The 18,012-nt window shown below is 39.4% G+C and overlaps 1 protein-coding gene across 2 annotated transcripts in view; it reads left to right on the top strand.

The window, feature by feature from the left end:
- MARCHF11 (membrane associated ring-CH-type finger 11) overlaps positions 1-11,123 on the top strand; it is an 87,227-nt gene extending 76,104 nt beyond the window's left edge. The window contains exon 4 of one of the 2 annotated variants that reach the window (XM_084784114.1): positions 10,650-11,123. In XM_084784114.1, the coding sequence (XP_084640240.1) occupies positions 10,650-10,972 (323 nt within the window). In that variant the 3' untranslated portion in view covers positions 10,973-11,123. The remainder of the gene's footprint in view (positions 1-10,649) is intronic. The other variant, XM_084784115.1, reaches the window with a different exon arrangement.
- The last annotated feature ends 6,889 nt before the right edge of the window (positions 11,124-18,012 follow it).

Raw genomic sequence — 18,012 nt, 5'->3', positions numbered from 1 at the left:
TTTCATTATTACCATAAATAAGTTCCCTCATCAGGGATGCCCACATAATGAGAAAGAGTTTCCTTCTAAAATAGGTCTGTGGGCCATTTCCATTGCTTTCAATAAATATGAAGCAATTGGCATAAGAAAACATAACTAAGAAAACAGATCTCCGGTAATGGAAACATAAAAATTTAATACATCTCAAGCAAAACGTAAGAAAAGAATATGTTCTTGTTTTCTGGTACTTTTTGAAATGACTCAAAAGTTGACAATATTTTAAGGTGTTTTGTGTGAAAAATAAATTTCCAGAGAAGACAGAACAGTTAAAAAAATAATTTATCACTAGAAGTTGAGACAGGTAACAATTTAGGAGGCAGCAAAAGAGCCTCTACGTTACTGACTGCAGCATAGGTTAAGATGTGTGGTTGAAACAGATCCAGGGTCCTTGTCTAGAGATCACTCATGTTAAAGCTATGAGATAGCTGCAGATGCATATGAAATTCATCAGAGGGCTCCAAATGAATAATTTAAAATTACCAAGTGAGCACCAGCATGTTTGTTCTACTGTTTAGACCCCATGGAGGATGCTGTCCTACACACACGGGGCTGAGAATTATAAATAGAGGAGCGTCTTTCCTAGACGTGCCTAAAGTGAGGGCAGACCACCAGAGTCTAGCATACCCTGGCACGGGCTAACACTCTTTGTGGGAAGTAGATTCTGTAGATGCCAGCTGTTCTTTCACCTCTCACCAGACACATACATTCCAGACTGACCTGACCTGGACAGGTCTTTTCCACTCAAAACTATTAGCAGTTTCCATAATAAACACATGGCTGTTTTCTATGACAAAACACTCAGAATCCAGATGTGACACTTCACTACACCCCGCCCTTCTACCCAGTTAACACCATCACGGCCCAATTTGGAACTATGTCAGGAGCAAAGCTTTGAAGTCACCGCTGAACACTCAGCCATGGAGTGGGGTGCAGAGGGCTGCTTGAGATCCATGTTTGACAGTCTGGGCTTTAGTTGAAGGTGGGTTGTCGAGGACACTGCTGCTTTTGTGTTCTGCTGAGTTTTGTAGGAATTAAAGATGTATTTATGTCTGTGTGAGTCATAAGACATGTGATAAAGAACTGAGCTTAAACATTATTTGGCATAACCACAAAAGTTGATTAGCTTGTTTTCCCTTTTTGAATGTCGGTATCACTGTAATCCTTAGCTCCGGGAAATTCCTTTATCTCTCTTGAACTGTAATTGTATCAGGGACCCACTTTGCTCAGTACTACAACTTGGCTCTTAGGAGACCTTCATCCTTCTGCTTCCATAAGAAGGACAGAGCAGTCCTCTGTTCTTGCCCTAAGCCCCTCCGGGTTTCCTCCCAAGCCCATCTTAAGTGGAAGATAGGCTACACTGTCAGTCTGTGCCATGTTTGACCACAGCTGCTACAGAGTGCTCACTCTGATCGCTCCCTAGAAACCACTATTTACCTGTAGTGGATTTTTTCATTATTCCTTGACTCAAGAATCAGCTAACTGTCGCAGCCCCTAGGAATGCCACTGTTACATTCAGAAAGTGTCTGATGTAGTCAGTCAAACTGAAACAACCCAAGTCTACATGAACACCAGCCCCAGCCTTGAATGCCACAGTCTGTGACTGCAATGTGTGTGCATGCTGCAGGCAGAGACAGAGTGGCCCTGGGCTATTGAAATGGTTAAAGAAAAACAGACTTTTTATCATTTATATGCTCTGAGAAGTAGGTCATTATCCCTTTCTCTGGAGGCATAAATTATAGGATTTTCTATGCCTTAATCGTAGTGATATTTACCAATTTTTAAAAAAGATTATTATCATGGTTGGCTATTACTGATACTGTTGCATTTTGAACCCCAGGAAGTAAAACAGGAAAGAAATTGTCTTTGATGCATGCCTTTCTGGCCTGTGTTGGAGTAGTCTCTCATTACTAATTAACCCATAGGTCTCCTATGAAGGGTGAAAATAAAAGATAGCATCTCAAAGAAGTCCTTTTCTTATGTAACCTTGTAAAAACTTAGTTATTTTAAAGTAATATTAACAAAATTAACCTAACAGCAGACCAAGTATGCTGTTATTATTGACTTCCATCTCCTTCAACTGTCTCAACTGTGTCTCTCCATGGCGAGCTCTCTAGCAAAAAGGGTTTCTGTTGCTAGTTGAGACACATGCCACTTGCATTGTGTTTTTACCTCATGCTGCTCCTGAAGTACAGAAACAGAAAATGGGTCAAGCACGCACAGGTCTTAAGGCCAGATACAACACATTGCCTATCTTTATTTTTACTTAAGAGCAGTTGGACTGTTTTTTTTTTTCATTTTAAGTATCTATGTCAAAGTAACTTATTATACATGAAAATGATATCAAACTAAAACTTTAATGCTCATAGTATTGTGTTGAGATAAAGCAATATGCACTTATGTGTGTGCTATCAATGAAACGTTGTAACAGAGACCAGAGGTTTGCATAGCCTGAAAAATTCCCCTTTGCATTTGTTAAGCAGGGATGTAGCAGGCCCACCGAATTGTCTACTTGCTGCAGAGAGACAGTCACAGGAAAACCTCACGAGGTCACAGAATAGCCTCAGGATAGGCTGAGCTGTTTTTGCCTTCTAGGGAAGAAGGAATTCAGGCAAGCCATGAACTTTCAAAGAATTCTTAAACTGCCTCTTTAGGTAGGTAACAAAGTTAAAGAAAGGCAGTAAGTTAAAGAACTGGGGAGTATAGTCAGGGCTTGGAGATGATATTGTTTCCAAAAAGCAGTGCCCAGGACGGAGTGTGGGGTTTTGTGCATCAATCTACAGAACCCGCATTGCCACAGATCCTGCATGCAGAGGAAACAAACCTTCTGGGATTGTAGACAGTGGAAAAGTAGACACAAGTGCACTGAATTTCTGCTGGCTATGTGCTATATGTGAGCGTAGGTGAGGCCTTCCGTGACTCAAGTGCTCTCTAGAATAGGATTCATTTCCAAGTAAGACTTGGAAACAGCAGTTCCAGCCTCAAAGAGACCTGAGTGTGTTCTACAGCATTGTGAAATATGATGAGGTCAGGAAAGAAGATACATCAATTTAGAGAGAGAAAGAAGAAATTAGGTCATGTGACAATGAGACAAAGTCTTGCAAGCAGACCCAGTTGTCCTCATTCAGAAAGACATGGGAAAGGCAGCTCCTTATGTCCCAAACCCACAGACCACTCTTCCCAACTGATACCTAGATCTTTGGGGGATTTCCTGCCTTTCTACTATTTTGAGATTAAACTCAAGGAATCTTGGCCATGATCGGTCTTTCAAATGATGGCCGAGCCTCTGGAAGCTTAAAGTGAGGAGATGTCCCTGATTTGGATCATCAGGGACCAAGGGAAGTGGTATAGAAGTGGAAACGTTGTGTGTTTTCACAACTGCTTCTAAATAAACAGACGATTCTTTAAAAATGTTCTTCAGTGATTTATGAAGTCAGAGTTACTAGGATCCATGCATCAGTGTGAGCCCTTCACTTCAGATCATGTTTGATCCTCACAGCATACTGTGAGGTGAGGCACTGTCGTTTTCATTTTAGTAATGAGAAATCTCAATACAGACAGCAGTTAATTCGTGATCATGGTCATGTAGACTGGAAACAAGATCTAAGAATGGAATTTTGTGGTTCCAGAGTCTCTTCAGAAAGACTAAGAATATTTATGTAATAGTTAATTATATTGACTGGTTGTCAAAAAAAAATCCCACTTCCAATGCTAAACTGGAATAATTTATAAAACTATGTCATGTATGTCATTACATATGTCTATGTAAAATAAAAACTATGTAAATCTAAAGATATGGAATAAGGAGTAAGTATTAAAATTGAAGGATTCAATTTTAGATAAGAAATTATTTTTCCTAAAATCTCAAAGACTTATATGTGTGTCTACACATAAATATAGACACGTGTATATATATATATATATATATATATATATATATATATATATATATATATATATATATCTTCATTCATTTATCCATAGTCAAACTAAAAGTATAGAAGAACTAGTAAAGGGAGTAGAAAACATGATAACCTATTCCATATGGCCTTTCTCTCTTTCCATTGTTTTTCTCAATAAATATTATCTATATAAGGAATCACATGCATCCTGGAAAGAAGGCTCAGTGGGTGATGGTGTTTGCAGTGTAAGCCTGCAGAACTCAGGAAAAGTGGAAGAAAAGAAAAAACTCTACAACGTTGTCCTCTGATCTCTATTCATGTGCATGGCACCACATATCTCTCTCTCTCTCTCTCTCTCTCTCTCTCTCTCTCTCTCTCTCTCTCTTTCTCTTTCTTTCTTTCCTCTACTTCATCTTGAAATTTCTCAACTTTCTCCTGCAGAGAAAGAATTATTTGTGCTGCCATAGGCATGTAACCTGAAGCAGTTTAAGGCTTTGGAGGAATGTTCTATGACTATACCAGGGGTAGGTTTGTGCTCCAAGATGAGTAAGTGAATGATCTAAGAAAGCCTCTAACTATGAAGGAATAATAAAATAATAAACAAGATTGATGATGAATTGACTTATCAGGCAGCATGTCTGAAATGAATAGACAATTTGCTTTTCATTCTCAGTCTTTTTTCTCTTGGAAACAACAGAGAGGAGTCCATACTGTTCTTTAGGTTTCAGTCCTGGCACAGTCACTTTGTAAGTATCTAGATTCATAATTGTTTTGATTCAAGCCAAGTATTTGATGACCAGGCTCGCAAGAGATGGAGGAGGAGGATACACAGTTTCCTGGGCTAAATACAAATTCTCTGTAACTCCTTTGCCACCAATCATACCTTTGTTCTTCCTCCTTCCCTCTAAAGGCAAAGCCTACTGTCATAAAATATGGCCAATGACCCCTTATGCTCCTTCCCAATCTAGTTTGAGTCACATGCGTGAATTAATCTGCCAATGTTTTAAAATATTACTTTAGTGTTTCAAAGAACTGTTGTCAAGCTTTTTAAAATACTGCTTAAATAGCACTAATACAACTAGTTTTTGAGTCAAAGCTTGATGCGGGCATTCTGTAGATCCTGCTGGTGCCTGCTGTTCTTTTCTTCTTTCCCTGAAATTCAGCAAGGATTGAGTGAGCTTTTACCATACACGTGGAAATGGAGTAGGAATAATATCCACCAAAAGGAAAAATAAAACAGGGCTCAGACTACTTGGGGACACACAGCAGATTAGGAACCACAGTGTTTATACAAGGCATTACTGTACAAGGATAAGTGAAACAGTACAAATCCATCCTGTGGGATCTGGAGATGGTAGGAAGGGAAGAGGAGCTGACCAATTTTGCTTAATAAAGGAACAGGGAAGAAGCTTAATAGATCTTCAATGGTCTTGAAATAATCATGGGGTGTGGGGTATTTCTATTTTATATTTTCAATCCGTGTTTGGCAAAGTAGACAAAGCAGGGAATAGTCATTTACTGAAACAGGGATGCTCAGACAAAAACAAATTAAACACTTTTTGGAAAAGGGTCTAGTTTACTCATTTCAGCCAGTGAAAGCTAACTTCTGTGTCAAGATGGGCTTCAGTCTGGCTTCAACCCTGCTGTGATCAGCCTCGGAGACCCAGGCTGAATGGACAGCACCCCCACCTACCTAAAGAATGTAGACCTCACAGAACTCGAAGACACTGCTGTAGAACAGACATGAAATTTATGTGTGGTCTTGGAGAAAGTCCATCAACTTTTAGGACCTCCATTAGTGTAATGTTGACCTCTTGATGTTTGCAGTTATTTATATAAGGGTGTGGTGGCTTTTGGACATCAATACCCAGAAATAACCCAGTATCTATGGCAAAGCTTTTTTTTTCTGAGTTTCTCCTACTTAGGAGTCTCCTGCCAGTGGTAGTGATTAATCTGTGCTTGCTTTTAGTTTTATGTTTAAAAGTGTGTTTTATATTGGCTATTTCTTTATATCATTTATTTATCACAAAACACTTATTTCTGGACAGCACATTGTGGCTTACAAGGGCCTCATCTGACACAAATTGATGATAGCTGTTTTGTGATGGTGTATGATTTGTTTGTCTTCATCTCACTTTTTACATTCAACCATTTTGCATTATTATGTGTTTTTAGCCTTCGTGTATAGTTCAGTGCATGAAGAAATCTTTACATTTGACCAATATGCATTTTATGTATGTTTAGCTTTTACGTAAAGCTTAGTTCAACAACATAAATATTTTAGCACACAGAGAAACAACTGACTTACAGTTATTTCTTCAAACATTTGTGAACAATATCAGTGAGGAGATGCCTTTTGATTAATGGTTTCCACACTCACATCTGAGTTTCTCTAAGCATTGGGAATGCAGCTTGGGTATAGGTTGGGGAAAATGGTAGGCGAGTGAATGCACTTCATAGCATTTTACATATTCTTTTATTAGTAGCATCATTATTGATGGTGAACATCGGGATGAACACACTACAGAGCATTTGTGGAGATTAGAGGACAACTCGACTTAAATGGTTCTAACCTTCCACTTTTAAGTAGGGCTTGAGGATTGAATGTAGATAGTCTGACTTCTGCAATAAGCATATTCTACCCACTGAGCACCAATCCAGATATTCATGGAATTTTAGCAAAGTTTATCACCATCAAGGATATATTGGAGTAAAGTTTCATTTTGTAGACTTTCTTAACAACATTGTGGTGGCTGTCACCAGTTCTTGCCATAAATAAAGGCATCAAAAGTAAGGCCAACCAGTACTGTGGGATTCAAACTGCTCTACCAAATATGAATAGTCAGATTCAAATCTTTAGGCTGCTTTTAGATCCACTGACTATTCAGGTTGTCATATTTTGGTTTCTGTTTTTGTTGTTTGTTTGCTTGTTTGCTTTGAAAATAGATTTTTCTCTAATATAATACATCTCAGTTTCCCCTTCCTCCATTCTTCCCAGCACCCCGCCACTTACCCTCTTCCCCAGATTCACTTGCTCTCCATCTCCCTTCAGAAAAGAGCAGGCCTCTAAGAGACAACAACTAAACACTATAAAATACAATAAGACAAAACAAAAGCCCTCACACTGAGACTGGATAAGGCAGCACAGCAGGAGGAAAAGAATCTCAAGAGCAGGCAAATGAATTAAGGACACACCTACTCCCATAGTTAGGACTCTCACAAAACCACCAAGCTAACAGTGACAACATGTACCCAGAGGACCTAGTGCAGACCCCTACAGGCCCAGCGCTTACCACTTATAGCATTTGAACACACATACTGTGTGTGCAAGTATGCACATGTGCACCCACACATGCTTGGGTGATGACATATTGGCAATGGACAAAGGAAAATTAAAACTAGAAACTTTAGGGCATCTCAATAAAAATTCTTATTTGATCAGATCTCTGCTTCACCTACCAGCCTTTCCAAGGGCATTTGAATTGAGCAGAGCAGGACTGTACACAGGAAGTTCTTGGGAATTTCCTGGGAGAGCTGAGATGAGTGTAACTTCCCCAATAACTGGCCAAGGTCTTCACACTTCTGTTATTGCATTACTAGAAGACTCGGAGATCTTTTTTCTTCATGAAGTGGAGGAGGCTGGGAAAGGCCATGGATGTTACTTTTTATGTAATATTCTTGTCAGGTTATATGCTATAACAAAATACAAAACACTGGATGGTTCAAACAGCAAACATTTACTTGTTGTAGTCCTGGAGGTCTGATGATTAAGGTACCGGCAAACTTTGTCTCTCATAGACTAGCCCTTAGGACTGCCGTGTGCTGGTTATACTTTCAGATTGCCTTGCCTGGATATGGGTGTAGGGGAAGAGGGAGAAATGGGGAAGGGGGGGGGAGCTACAGAGAAAGATAAATGTTCAGCCAGGATGATTGTAGTTCATATCAGATTAAAGTTTATGTTTGGTTATAAAGCTTGAAAGCCTCCTTTCCTCCCTCCCTCCATCCCTTCCGCTTTCCGCTATGTGGTGTTGGGTACTGAACCCAGGGCATTGCAACAGGCCTAAGCAAGTGCTCTACCACTGAAATACATCCCTAGCCCAATCATGTGTGAAAGTAGATAGAGTCAAATGTGGTTTGTGTGTGTGCGTGAGTACATATGAGCACATGGCCAGGAATATGACAATGAATCGGTTTCCATGATAATTGGAAGCTAACATACTATTTTAAAATTTTGGATTGATTTTACTTACATAAAAAAATTCATGTCAATTAAACCAAAAGCTACTTAAGCCTGCTTTGATTTTTAAGATAATTCCTTAAGAAAAATGTCCCCTTGCATATCAATAATGATTTTAATTAAATGTATTGGCAAGAAAAAGAACTACCTGCCCACCTCACTCCTCACTTCTCATACTCAGTTGGTACCCATGACACTGAATTAAACAAGTTTTCTCTAAGTGTCAACCAGAAGGTACTCCATGGGACAGTAGGACCAGTCACTACACATTGGGGGAGGGATTTTATATTTGAGGAAGCTATTCTAAGAACGTATTCCTAGAAAATGATCTCATCCTCTGTAAATTATGTGGCTTCTGGTCTTTCAAAGACATTTAATGGAAAAAGAATAAAATGCTGAATAATGAGTGACTTTCTGTGATGAAGCAAGTCATCACACAACCCTCATCACCACTGCACTCAATCTGAATGAGCCTACCTCAGACTGTAATTGTCTTTTGATTAGTGTGAACAAGCTCTCAAATCACATAAACTCACTATTGATGTAATTAATAGTAATGCCTTACAATTATATGGTTACTCTCTCAGAGGAAATCGAGTACTTCAGGATTGAGCCATTACAAACCATCTCTAAACTCTCACTCTCGATGCAAAAATTGGATAGTTCAGTTACATATTAAAGAAGAAAGAGAATGGCAGAAAAACTAAATCACTGGCCTTGATGAATCCCAAAAGCTAATAGTTGAAGCAGAATGAAAACCTAGTCATCTTGTCTTGTAATTCTGCCTGCTCCCTGTAAACAGCTGGTCAGTTGGGTGAACTCCCATCATTGCTTTGGGGAAGGAGCTTCGGCATTAATTTTCTGCAATTGTCACAATTGACAAAGCCTATTTCCCCTGGTATTTTGTGACTTAGAAGACTTGGCCTCAAAGACATGTATATTTCTCAGGTCACACATGCTTTTTGCTGACTGGTAAATGCCTCTGCAAACTGTTAAGTTAACATATACAAGAAACTCATCTTCTTCTACTAAGGGAGTAGTACAAATAGACAAAATTATGACTTCTGTTTTCAAGGGCTAGATATGTTCATCTCCTGCTTAACACTGTTTTAGCTCAAAAATGTATGGAAGGGAAGGAAAAAGGAAGGAAAGAAGGAAGGGAGGAAGGAAGGAAGGAAAGAAGGATGAAAGGAAGATTTTTATTATGATTTTAAGACATCCATGGTAATTTATCTGGCTTTGTTCTTTTACATCATTGCTAGATCCACTAGAGCTACACTGCACAATCACCCACTCTTTTAAGGACAGATCTTCAGGTTTCTTGTGGTAATTTTGCAGTAATAACTTTTGGTCACAGTTCCCCGTGCTTTGGGGCAGCTGCACAGGAGTCCATGTGCTGGGAAGAAGTGCTTATTCTCAAATTCATCATCAGGAAACTGGTTACACCAACAGGTGTGCCCCACTCCCGTGCCATACACCTCCTGGCGAAGTGGTTCTTCTTGGCCACTATACTAACTGACGTTCAAAGTCATTTAGGCCTCTTGAAAGACAAAAGCACGCACTTCTCCTTGTTCCCTAGAAGGGCTGTCTCATCCATGGCCTCCTTTTTATATCTCTGAGAGTCACTGAGTCACAAGCTACTGGACCATATGCTGCAATGTAAACACATGTAAAGAGTGAGCTGTGTGATGAACGTGGCACAGGCAGCGGGGCTGCCTCTAGGCTTCCGTGGGCCACATCTGGCTTACAGTGCAGCAGTATATGCTCCTAGTTTCTCATATTGTCTTGACTATTTCCTTGAGGGTCTGCTTCAGAGCAGTGTGACTATCAGGGTCGGAACAAGGACTCTGAGGACAGCCTGCTCGGATGTGCCTCCTGGCTCTGCCACTTCCAGTTGTGTGTTCTCTTATTTGTAAAACAAGGAAAACGTTTGCTTCATAAAGCTGTGGTGGGAATTAAATGAGGTAATAATACAATGTTATCAAGGAGTGAAGATGTTCAATAAACCTTTGTGTAGTTGCCGGAAGTAAGAGAAATGAAATGTTACAGCGTATCTACTGTGCCTCAGCTATTGCTTTAAGAGCAGCAAAAATGGTAGTGACCCTAATATCTACATCTTGCATTGTTGGCTCCATCCCAGCTCCTAGCATAGTTGGCACAGTATCAAGTTTAAAAAATAAAGCCTGTGATTGCAAGCAATGTAGATACTTCAGGGTGTCCTCTGATCGGGGATTGGGTGGAAGGGAGTTACATCAATGACATCTAAACTGCATGTTAATAAATTATCTTTAAATACTGAGCACATCTACCTAGCATGGAGACATTTGCCAGTAGCCACCCTATTACTCAGTCTGGTGTTCTCTGATAATGATGAGTGATGGAGCTGAGGCTACATATTAAATTCCTTACCTTTACACATGACAACGTTTCCAACTTTGATCTGTCAATAGTCATTGTCTTTCCTTGAATTTTAGGCCTCATTGTCCATGAAGGAGCTGCAGTTTACAGAGTGTTTAAGCGATGGCGAGCTGTTAATTTGCACTGGGATGTATTAAATTACGACAAAGCCGCAGACATTGAAGAAAGCAGCCGAGGAGAGTCTTCCACAAGTAGGACTTTGTGGTTACCATTGTCAGCTCTGAGGAACAGGAACTTGGTCCACCCAACGCAGCTAACCTCACCACGGTTTCAGTGTGGCTACGTGCTTTTACATCTTTTCAATCGGATGAGGGCCCATGAAGATGTGTCGGAAGATAATGGCTCCGGTGAGGTAGTAATGAGAGTGACGTCCGTGTGACAGACTTACACGGCAGCAGAATGTGGAACCCCGCGCATTTTGGAATGTAATTGCAATGAATGGAAAAACCATAACACTTCTAAACGTACATCCATGAACTTTTTAAAATCTATGCTTTTTATATGAACATTTGAATTGCAAATACATTTTTTCTGAAAAAAAAAAGAGGCTCTTTGTTTGCTTTGTGATTTGTCGCATCATTTTTAAAGTTAGCTATTGAAAATGTCTTACACGTAATTTAAGTCTATTTGGTTAAAAGACTAATGAAAGTTATCATATCATTAAGAACTAAGGTATTTTTTTCTTGGTTATTTTAATACATATGTGTCAATATTTTTTGCCACTTGTGCACTGTTTCAGGCACAGTATAAATGGGTCCATTCGAAATGCTGCAGGCAGGTTCTGAAGTGCCTGTCTCAGGCACAGCCTCCAGGGATTCCATGAAGCTTCCTGGGCATCTCCCCACACCTTCTCCTAATTGTCAAACTTGTAACAGCAAATGTCCGTCCCCGGGACTGCAAGTTCTTGGCATTATGGCTTGCTTTTGAACTTCTGGATCAGCGCAGGGAGTGCCAAAGGAGAAGGAAAGGTACAGAGAAGATGGTAAGGTTCCTGTTGGTATTAGACAGACACAGCAGCACATGCAGACCTCTAAAGCTTAGCACCAGATGTTTCTGGAGCTGTAACCAGAGAGGCTTACAAAACAGCCTCTTCATATTGGCACAGCCTAATAGGCTATCATGATTAATTTGGTAAGTAATTAGTGTCTTGAATGATTATAATCAGAATTTCCTCTTATAAAAAGCACACACCTTCTTGCTCGTCTAAATGTTACTCCCACCATTTGGCTGAATGAAATTCTGAGGAATATTCACCTACCAGCAGTTAGGATCTTTCTGTTCCTCTTGATAAACCCAGATTTCTTTTTGAAAATAAGAAAAAAGATTAAGCCTTTATTTCCCAGAATCAGGGCTCTGACTAGCGACACTTGGCAATTATTTATAGTTCATTCTTGTAATGAAATGATTGATGCATATTACAGAGCAGCAACTAAGTGTACAAGGAGGTAGGCAGGCATGCTTATGTAGAAATGTGCATTAAGCCTGCTGATAATGTGAAGTTCATGGACAGATCTAAAAGCTGAAGAAACAAAATGTTCTCCATTTTACTTTCTAAAAATAATCTTGAAGTCATTAAAACATTATTGTTTATGTTTACAAGTATGACTAGAATTACTACCTTGAAAATCCTCTCCAATTTAGAAATGGTAATTTTCCAGTTATAATTTTGTGTCACTGACAATGAAAAGGTGACAGTTTGTGGAAATGTGAGGCATGACCACACGGCCATGCCGGGAGGAGGACTCTACCATTATTTAGAAGCACATCCAGGAAGTGACGTTATCAGGGATTCTACTTCGTGTCAAGTTGTATGTTTTAGCCTGACACTATGTAGAATAATTCTGGAAAAGGCTCTGGACAGCCTAACAGCACAGCATTTAATGAGGAACAATTTTGGTTACTGTTAGTATTCCAGGATAGGGCACTGTGATAGTAATACTTCAGTAACAGATTTCCAGCACGTTTTAGACTAACAGGGCTTTCACACACAGCAAGCCTGCCCTTCCAGGCAGTGTATACTGTAAATTTGTCTCAACACCCTTATCGCAAAGGACTCTGGCATAAGAAACACTCTGCAACATCTTTGTGGATACAGGAGGGTGAGCTCTGTCAGGATGAGGGTACCTAGAGATATGGCAAGCCTGACCATGTCCTGTCATGCACCACTGTCTGCATTCGGTTTTTTACCCTTACCATCTTCACCGCACCCATCTCTCCCATCACCCTACACAGAGAGTGAGAGAGCCTACATTACTGCTGGAGTAAGAAAATTATCATAATTTCCACACAATAAACTCACAACCCTTGAAATAATTTTATAGAAAAATATAGTGTGTGTGTGTGTGTGTGTGTGTGTGTGTGTGTGTGTGTGTGTAAAGAGAGATTTGAACTCACTGTTTTAAAATAAAATTATTAAAACTCTTAATATCATCTCACAGACTACTATGACAGAAACAGCTTTTCAATTTCAATACCATAATCCAAACTCAATTTATAATGCCAAAAGCACTTATAATTAGGAAATGAATTAGAAATATTTTAAATTGATATTTTAAAGTCACTTCCAAGATGATAAAGACTCAGTGCCTGAAAGCAAGCTGTCTCTTTTGAATGACTAATTTGCAGTATGAACCTCTCTGGATTGGTTTGTAAGTACTGGCAGTTAGCAGCATGGTCTGAGTCAGCTGTTAATGAGAGATGAGGACCTCTGCCCCTGCATCATACATGGTGCTTCCAGGTGAGCTAAGAGATGTGGTATCCCAGAGGAGTAAGGGTGTGGAAAGGTTGTCCATCTGGCATCAGGGGAAGTTGTCCCCGGGATATAGTAGATCTTGGCTCCTGAAACCTGAGCAGACATCTGAAAGGAGATGCAGTGAAGACTCTAGGAGGATGGGGAAATGTTACAAAAGCAGGGGCACTGTGTGAACAGGCATGCAGGGTATATGCCAAGACATGGTCCCTTTTTATGAGGGTGACCAAGAGTATGGGACTAAATGCCACGAGGATACATGAGAAAGAAAAGAGTTGGTAAGGTCAATTACGGGGTGCAAGTGACCCCTCTGCACTCCTGCACTAAGTGGTATAAGACAACAGAGACACTAGAGCGTCACAAAGGCCAGCCATGCCTCCTTCCTCTTTTCTCAGGAAACACCAAAACCATGATTCTGGCAAGGAAAGCCGGTCACGGTCCAGTGAAAAAGAAGATGGCTTCTTCATTATGGGAAGTTCCTCAAACAATTCGGAGTAATTACATTTTGTCATCTGATATTTCTTTAATATTAAATTTAACTTTTTTCTATATACATTCGCTAATTAAATATATGCCAGAATAGGGCAGAGTTTTTGTCTTACACAGGCCCTGTGTTCTATCACACACACAGGGTTGGGGAGGGGTGGAGGAGAGGGAGGGCAAGAGTAGAAGGGGAAGGGAGGCATGAAAAATATGAATGAGGATTTTACAAAGGAGAAAAACTGATATAAATGTTCAAAGGCCAAGGGGGAAGAACTGCTTTTAAATTAAGGAAGACCTCAGGTGTTATCAAATGTGGCTGGAAAGCAAGATCAGGGCCAGGGAAGTGTCCACAAAGGTTAGCAGTAAGCAGAGCCTCAGTGTTTTGGACAGAAAGAGATTCCAGTAAAGTCCAGGTGAAAGGAAAGCCAGAAGACTCATCATGAAATGCTGTGCAAGCAGAAGGCAGCTGTCTTCTCAGAGCAGGGCTACCTTCTCCTGTGGTTTCCCTTCCTACGGTTCCTCTTGCTTGTCTCTTCACTTCAGCTGTGATCTCTGGGAGCACACCTGAAGAAAATGGACTCTTCCTCTACCAGCAGGCAACAGTCCCCAACAGCTCCTAGGCTAGGGGTGTGGCTTCAGGACCTTACCCCACCGAGGCAGGATGTCATCTGGCTTGATCTTGTACAATGTTCTTGCATACAAGAAGAGATGAAGTAGCTGAGACTCACTCTCGTCCAACTAAAACTCCAAGCATAATACAGGTTTATCTGTTTCTTACTATGTCCTGCTGTTAGCACACAAACTCATGATTGCTGGTTGCATTTCCTTTACTGCTGCTCCCAAGATGCCTAGAAGAAGGAAATGTATGGGATGGATTCTGATTAAATTAGTGGGAGAGTCAAAGAATGAATATGTTAAAAAAAATCTTGTCGTGTATGTATCAGAGGAGGTTAAGGGAAGTTTAAAAATGAATTTGTGAAGAAAAGGAAATGGAGGAGACTGTCACCTAGAATATCAAGGCAAGGGGTAACATCATGGACTGAGCATGCATGAAGGCACCAAAGTGTGCATCTCCACACTTTGGATTAAGCATAAACTCTTGTGTAATGTAGGTTCAAATTTATAAAGAAATGTCCCTGATCAACCTAGTTATATCACTAAGAACACATCTTTAAAAAAAATAAAGTTATGTGACAATTTTAGGCCCAAATAAATCATCATAATGTACTCCCTAGGAGACTGAAGAACAGCCATCTACTACTGGCCAGACTGAATAATCTTTATTACACAACCCCTTTCACTCTCACACTTGCTGGTTATCTTCTTCTTCTTCTTCCATGCCGCCCCTCACCCCCGTTCCTCCATTTCTCCCCTTTCTTCATCACTAATACCACCATTATAAGCATCCACAAATCACAACTCCTTAGTACTTCAACAAACTTTTTCTGACTAACATAATTTAAGAAACAAGTAATAAAACTTATAGGATATGTTATAAACACCCACATGGGATTCAGGTCTAAAATAAAGTCACAGCCTTTAGGAATTCATTAAGGTAAGTTTGTCCACAAGCTCCTAGTGAATATGATCAAAATGTACTGTATGTGCATGAAAATCTCAGTGAATTAATCAAACATTAAGATATTTTAATGGGCTTACAATTATTTTTATCGCTATGCATCTTTTTATCCCTTTACTAATTTTTATAATGTTTATCTGTTACAAAGTATATATATATATATATATATATATATATGTATATTATACATATATAGATATAGATAGATAAATATAGAGATAGAGATATTTGAGTCTCAATTTTCAGAATAATAAATGCTTCTTTTAAACACTCCTTTGCCATATAAAATAACACAGTTGTCAGGGCCTTAGATGGACTTGAGTGGCCACTCTTCTCCCACAGTTTCCTTGATTTCCCAGCATAGTTTCTCTCAGGGGAAATAAAAGTCTAGTAATAAAGATAGACTCAAGACTAAACAGAATAATTTCCTACAACAGAAAATTTACAAATAACCTTGAAGAAGGGGGAAAGAGGATGTTCTCTTTATGCTTTTCATCTCCCCATGGAAAGAGAGAGAGAGAACCATTAATTCGTAGTTTAATAAATTATTTTTTCAAGTTATACTTCATTCCCCTTAAAATTTGAAAAAGTCTTTCTTAAAGTATGTCAACCATTTCAACATCGACTCCCATAATTCCCTCTTCACATCTGTGTGCAGAGCACCATTTATGAGTTTAGGGAGAGACAGGTACCTGGGAGACTAAATGCCAGAAGAATGACATGGGAGGAAGCGCAGCATCTATTGCTCACAGGTCCAAACCTGGTTGTTTACTTGAATCTGAGAGAATTAAAGGGAATGGAATTCTAACTGCAATTTTTGCTTTTTCACCCGGGAGAATTATACTTCAATAACATCTGTTCCCCTGGAGATTGCAGGGTAATCATGTTTATGAACACTTTGCATCAATGTCCTTCCATATAAAGGCAAATTAAATTTATAGACAGGAGTGCAAGATGAAAATGTTCTTCTAGCCTATTCTTTTACCAAAAACTCTCAAAAATATCATTTATATCCATCTTATTCTGTTACTGAAAGACCTAAGTCCAATCACAATGATAAATTAAAAATTTTCTATAAGACTTTATGACACAAGTCATTTATGTTTTGGAAGATTATTATTAAAATATTTATTTTCAACTATATCTAGAAGTGCTTCTTTAATATGTAGTACTTTTATGGGCATATGTGTGGATGTGCTTAAAATACAGCATTAAAACTCAAGTGGGTCTGTGTCTGTAACACACAGAATCTTTGGAGACCTGTGAGTAATAGTGGCTGTCACTAGGGCTGTCACTTGAAGGTCCTACGAGACCACAGGCGATGCTCTCAAGATATAATCAAGGACTAGTTCTTTTAAAGTAAGTCTCCTAAGTATGAGGAGACTTGATACCCTATGATCATATAGAGGGAGAGGTAATCCCCTTCAGGAACAGTCATAGGGGAGGGGAATAAGGGGAAATTGGGAGGGAGGGAAGAATGGGAGGATACAAGGGATGGGATAACCATTGAGATGTAACAAGAATAAATTAATAACGGAGGAAAAAAAAGAGATTACAATATTCTACAGGGCAGAGATGCGATCTTTAGCTCCAATCAGACCTTTTTAGATGTCTTCTGGTCTCTGCCAGAAGAATATAGGTACTTAGGGAAGTGGAACGGGAAAAGAGGAAAGATGTTAGCTATTTGTCACTATCCGTGGAAGTGTCACCATCAGAGTAAAAGACTGGGATTGTTGTGCTCAAGGTTTTATCCTCCAGTGTGTGGTGTTTGCTTTGTGCCTCCAGTCATTGAGGCAGATCTAATTCCCGTCCATCTTGCTTACTCTCTTTAGAGGCACTTTAAATCAGTTCTGGATGTGTGCAGAAACTCTGGCTTCTCTTCCAGCTTCCTGACTTGAGTCCAGGCTCACAGTCTTAAACTCCATCACTGCTCAAGATTGAAAATTAAAAGTTATACTGTATCTTTGTGAATTTTATAATTGACATAATAATTTTACATTTGTGGGAGCAGGGCAACAGTTTGGTGGATGCATACAGCACGTGCTGATGAATTCGAGTATTTCTAGTTCCTTAGACATTTGTCATTTTGTGGGGAAACTTCAAATTTGTCTCTTCTAATACTTTGCAGACAGTGTAATAAATTATCTAATATTGCCAGCATCCTATGAAGTAGAACACTAGACCTATTCTTCCCAACCAACTGTACTCTGGGGCTCATATCCAACCTCCCCCTCTTTCCTTCTACTCCGCCCTGTTATGAAGTTATGGTTAACCTACGACTCTATGTTTCTACGAGATCCTCCTTAACTTCACAGATAAATGAGGATGGGCCATAGTTGTTTTTCTGTGACTAGCTTATTACTCTTAAACACAATGTTCTCCAGTGACATCCATGTATAATGACTTCATTCTTTCATTTTTAAAATTTAAATTTATTTTAACTACAAATATAATTATATCATTTTCCTATTTTCTCTCCTTCCTCCAAACTGCCTCATGATGCCAAAACCATGGCCTCTTTTTCTTTAATTATTGTTGCTGCATATATGTGTATATGTATATGCACAAGTAAACACAAGGATACATATTGATATACAAACATATGCAT

Source organism: Acomys minous (assembly GCF_964271855.1).
Source record: "Acomys minous genome assembly, chromosome: 5".
NCBI classification, from domain to species: Eukaryota; Metazoa; Chordata; class Mammalia; order Rodentia; family Muridae; genus Acomys; species Acomys minous.
This window is presented reverse-complemented; position numbering and strand designations above follow the sequence as displayed.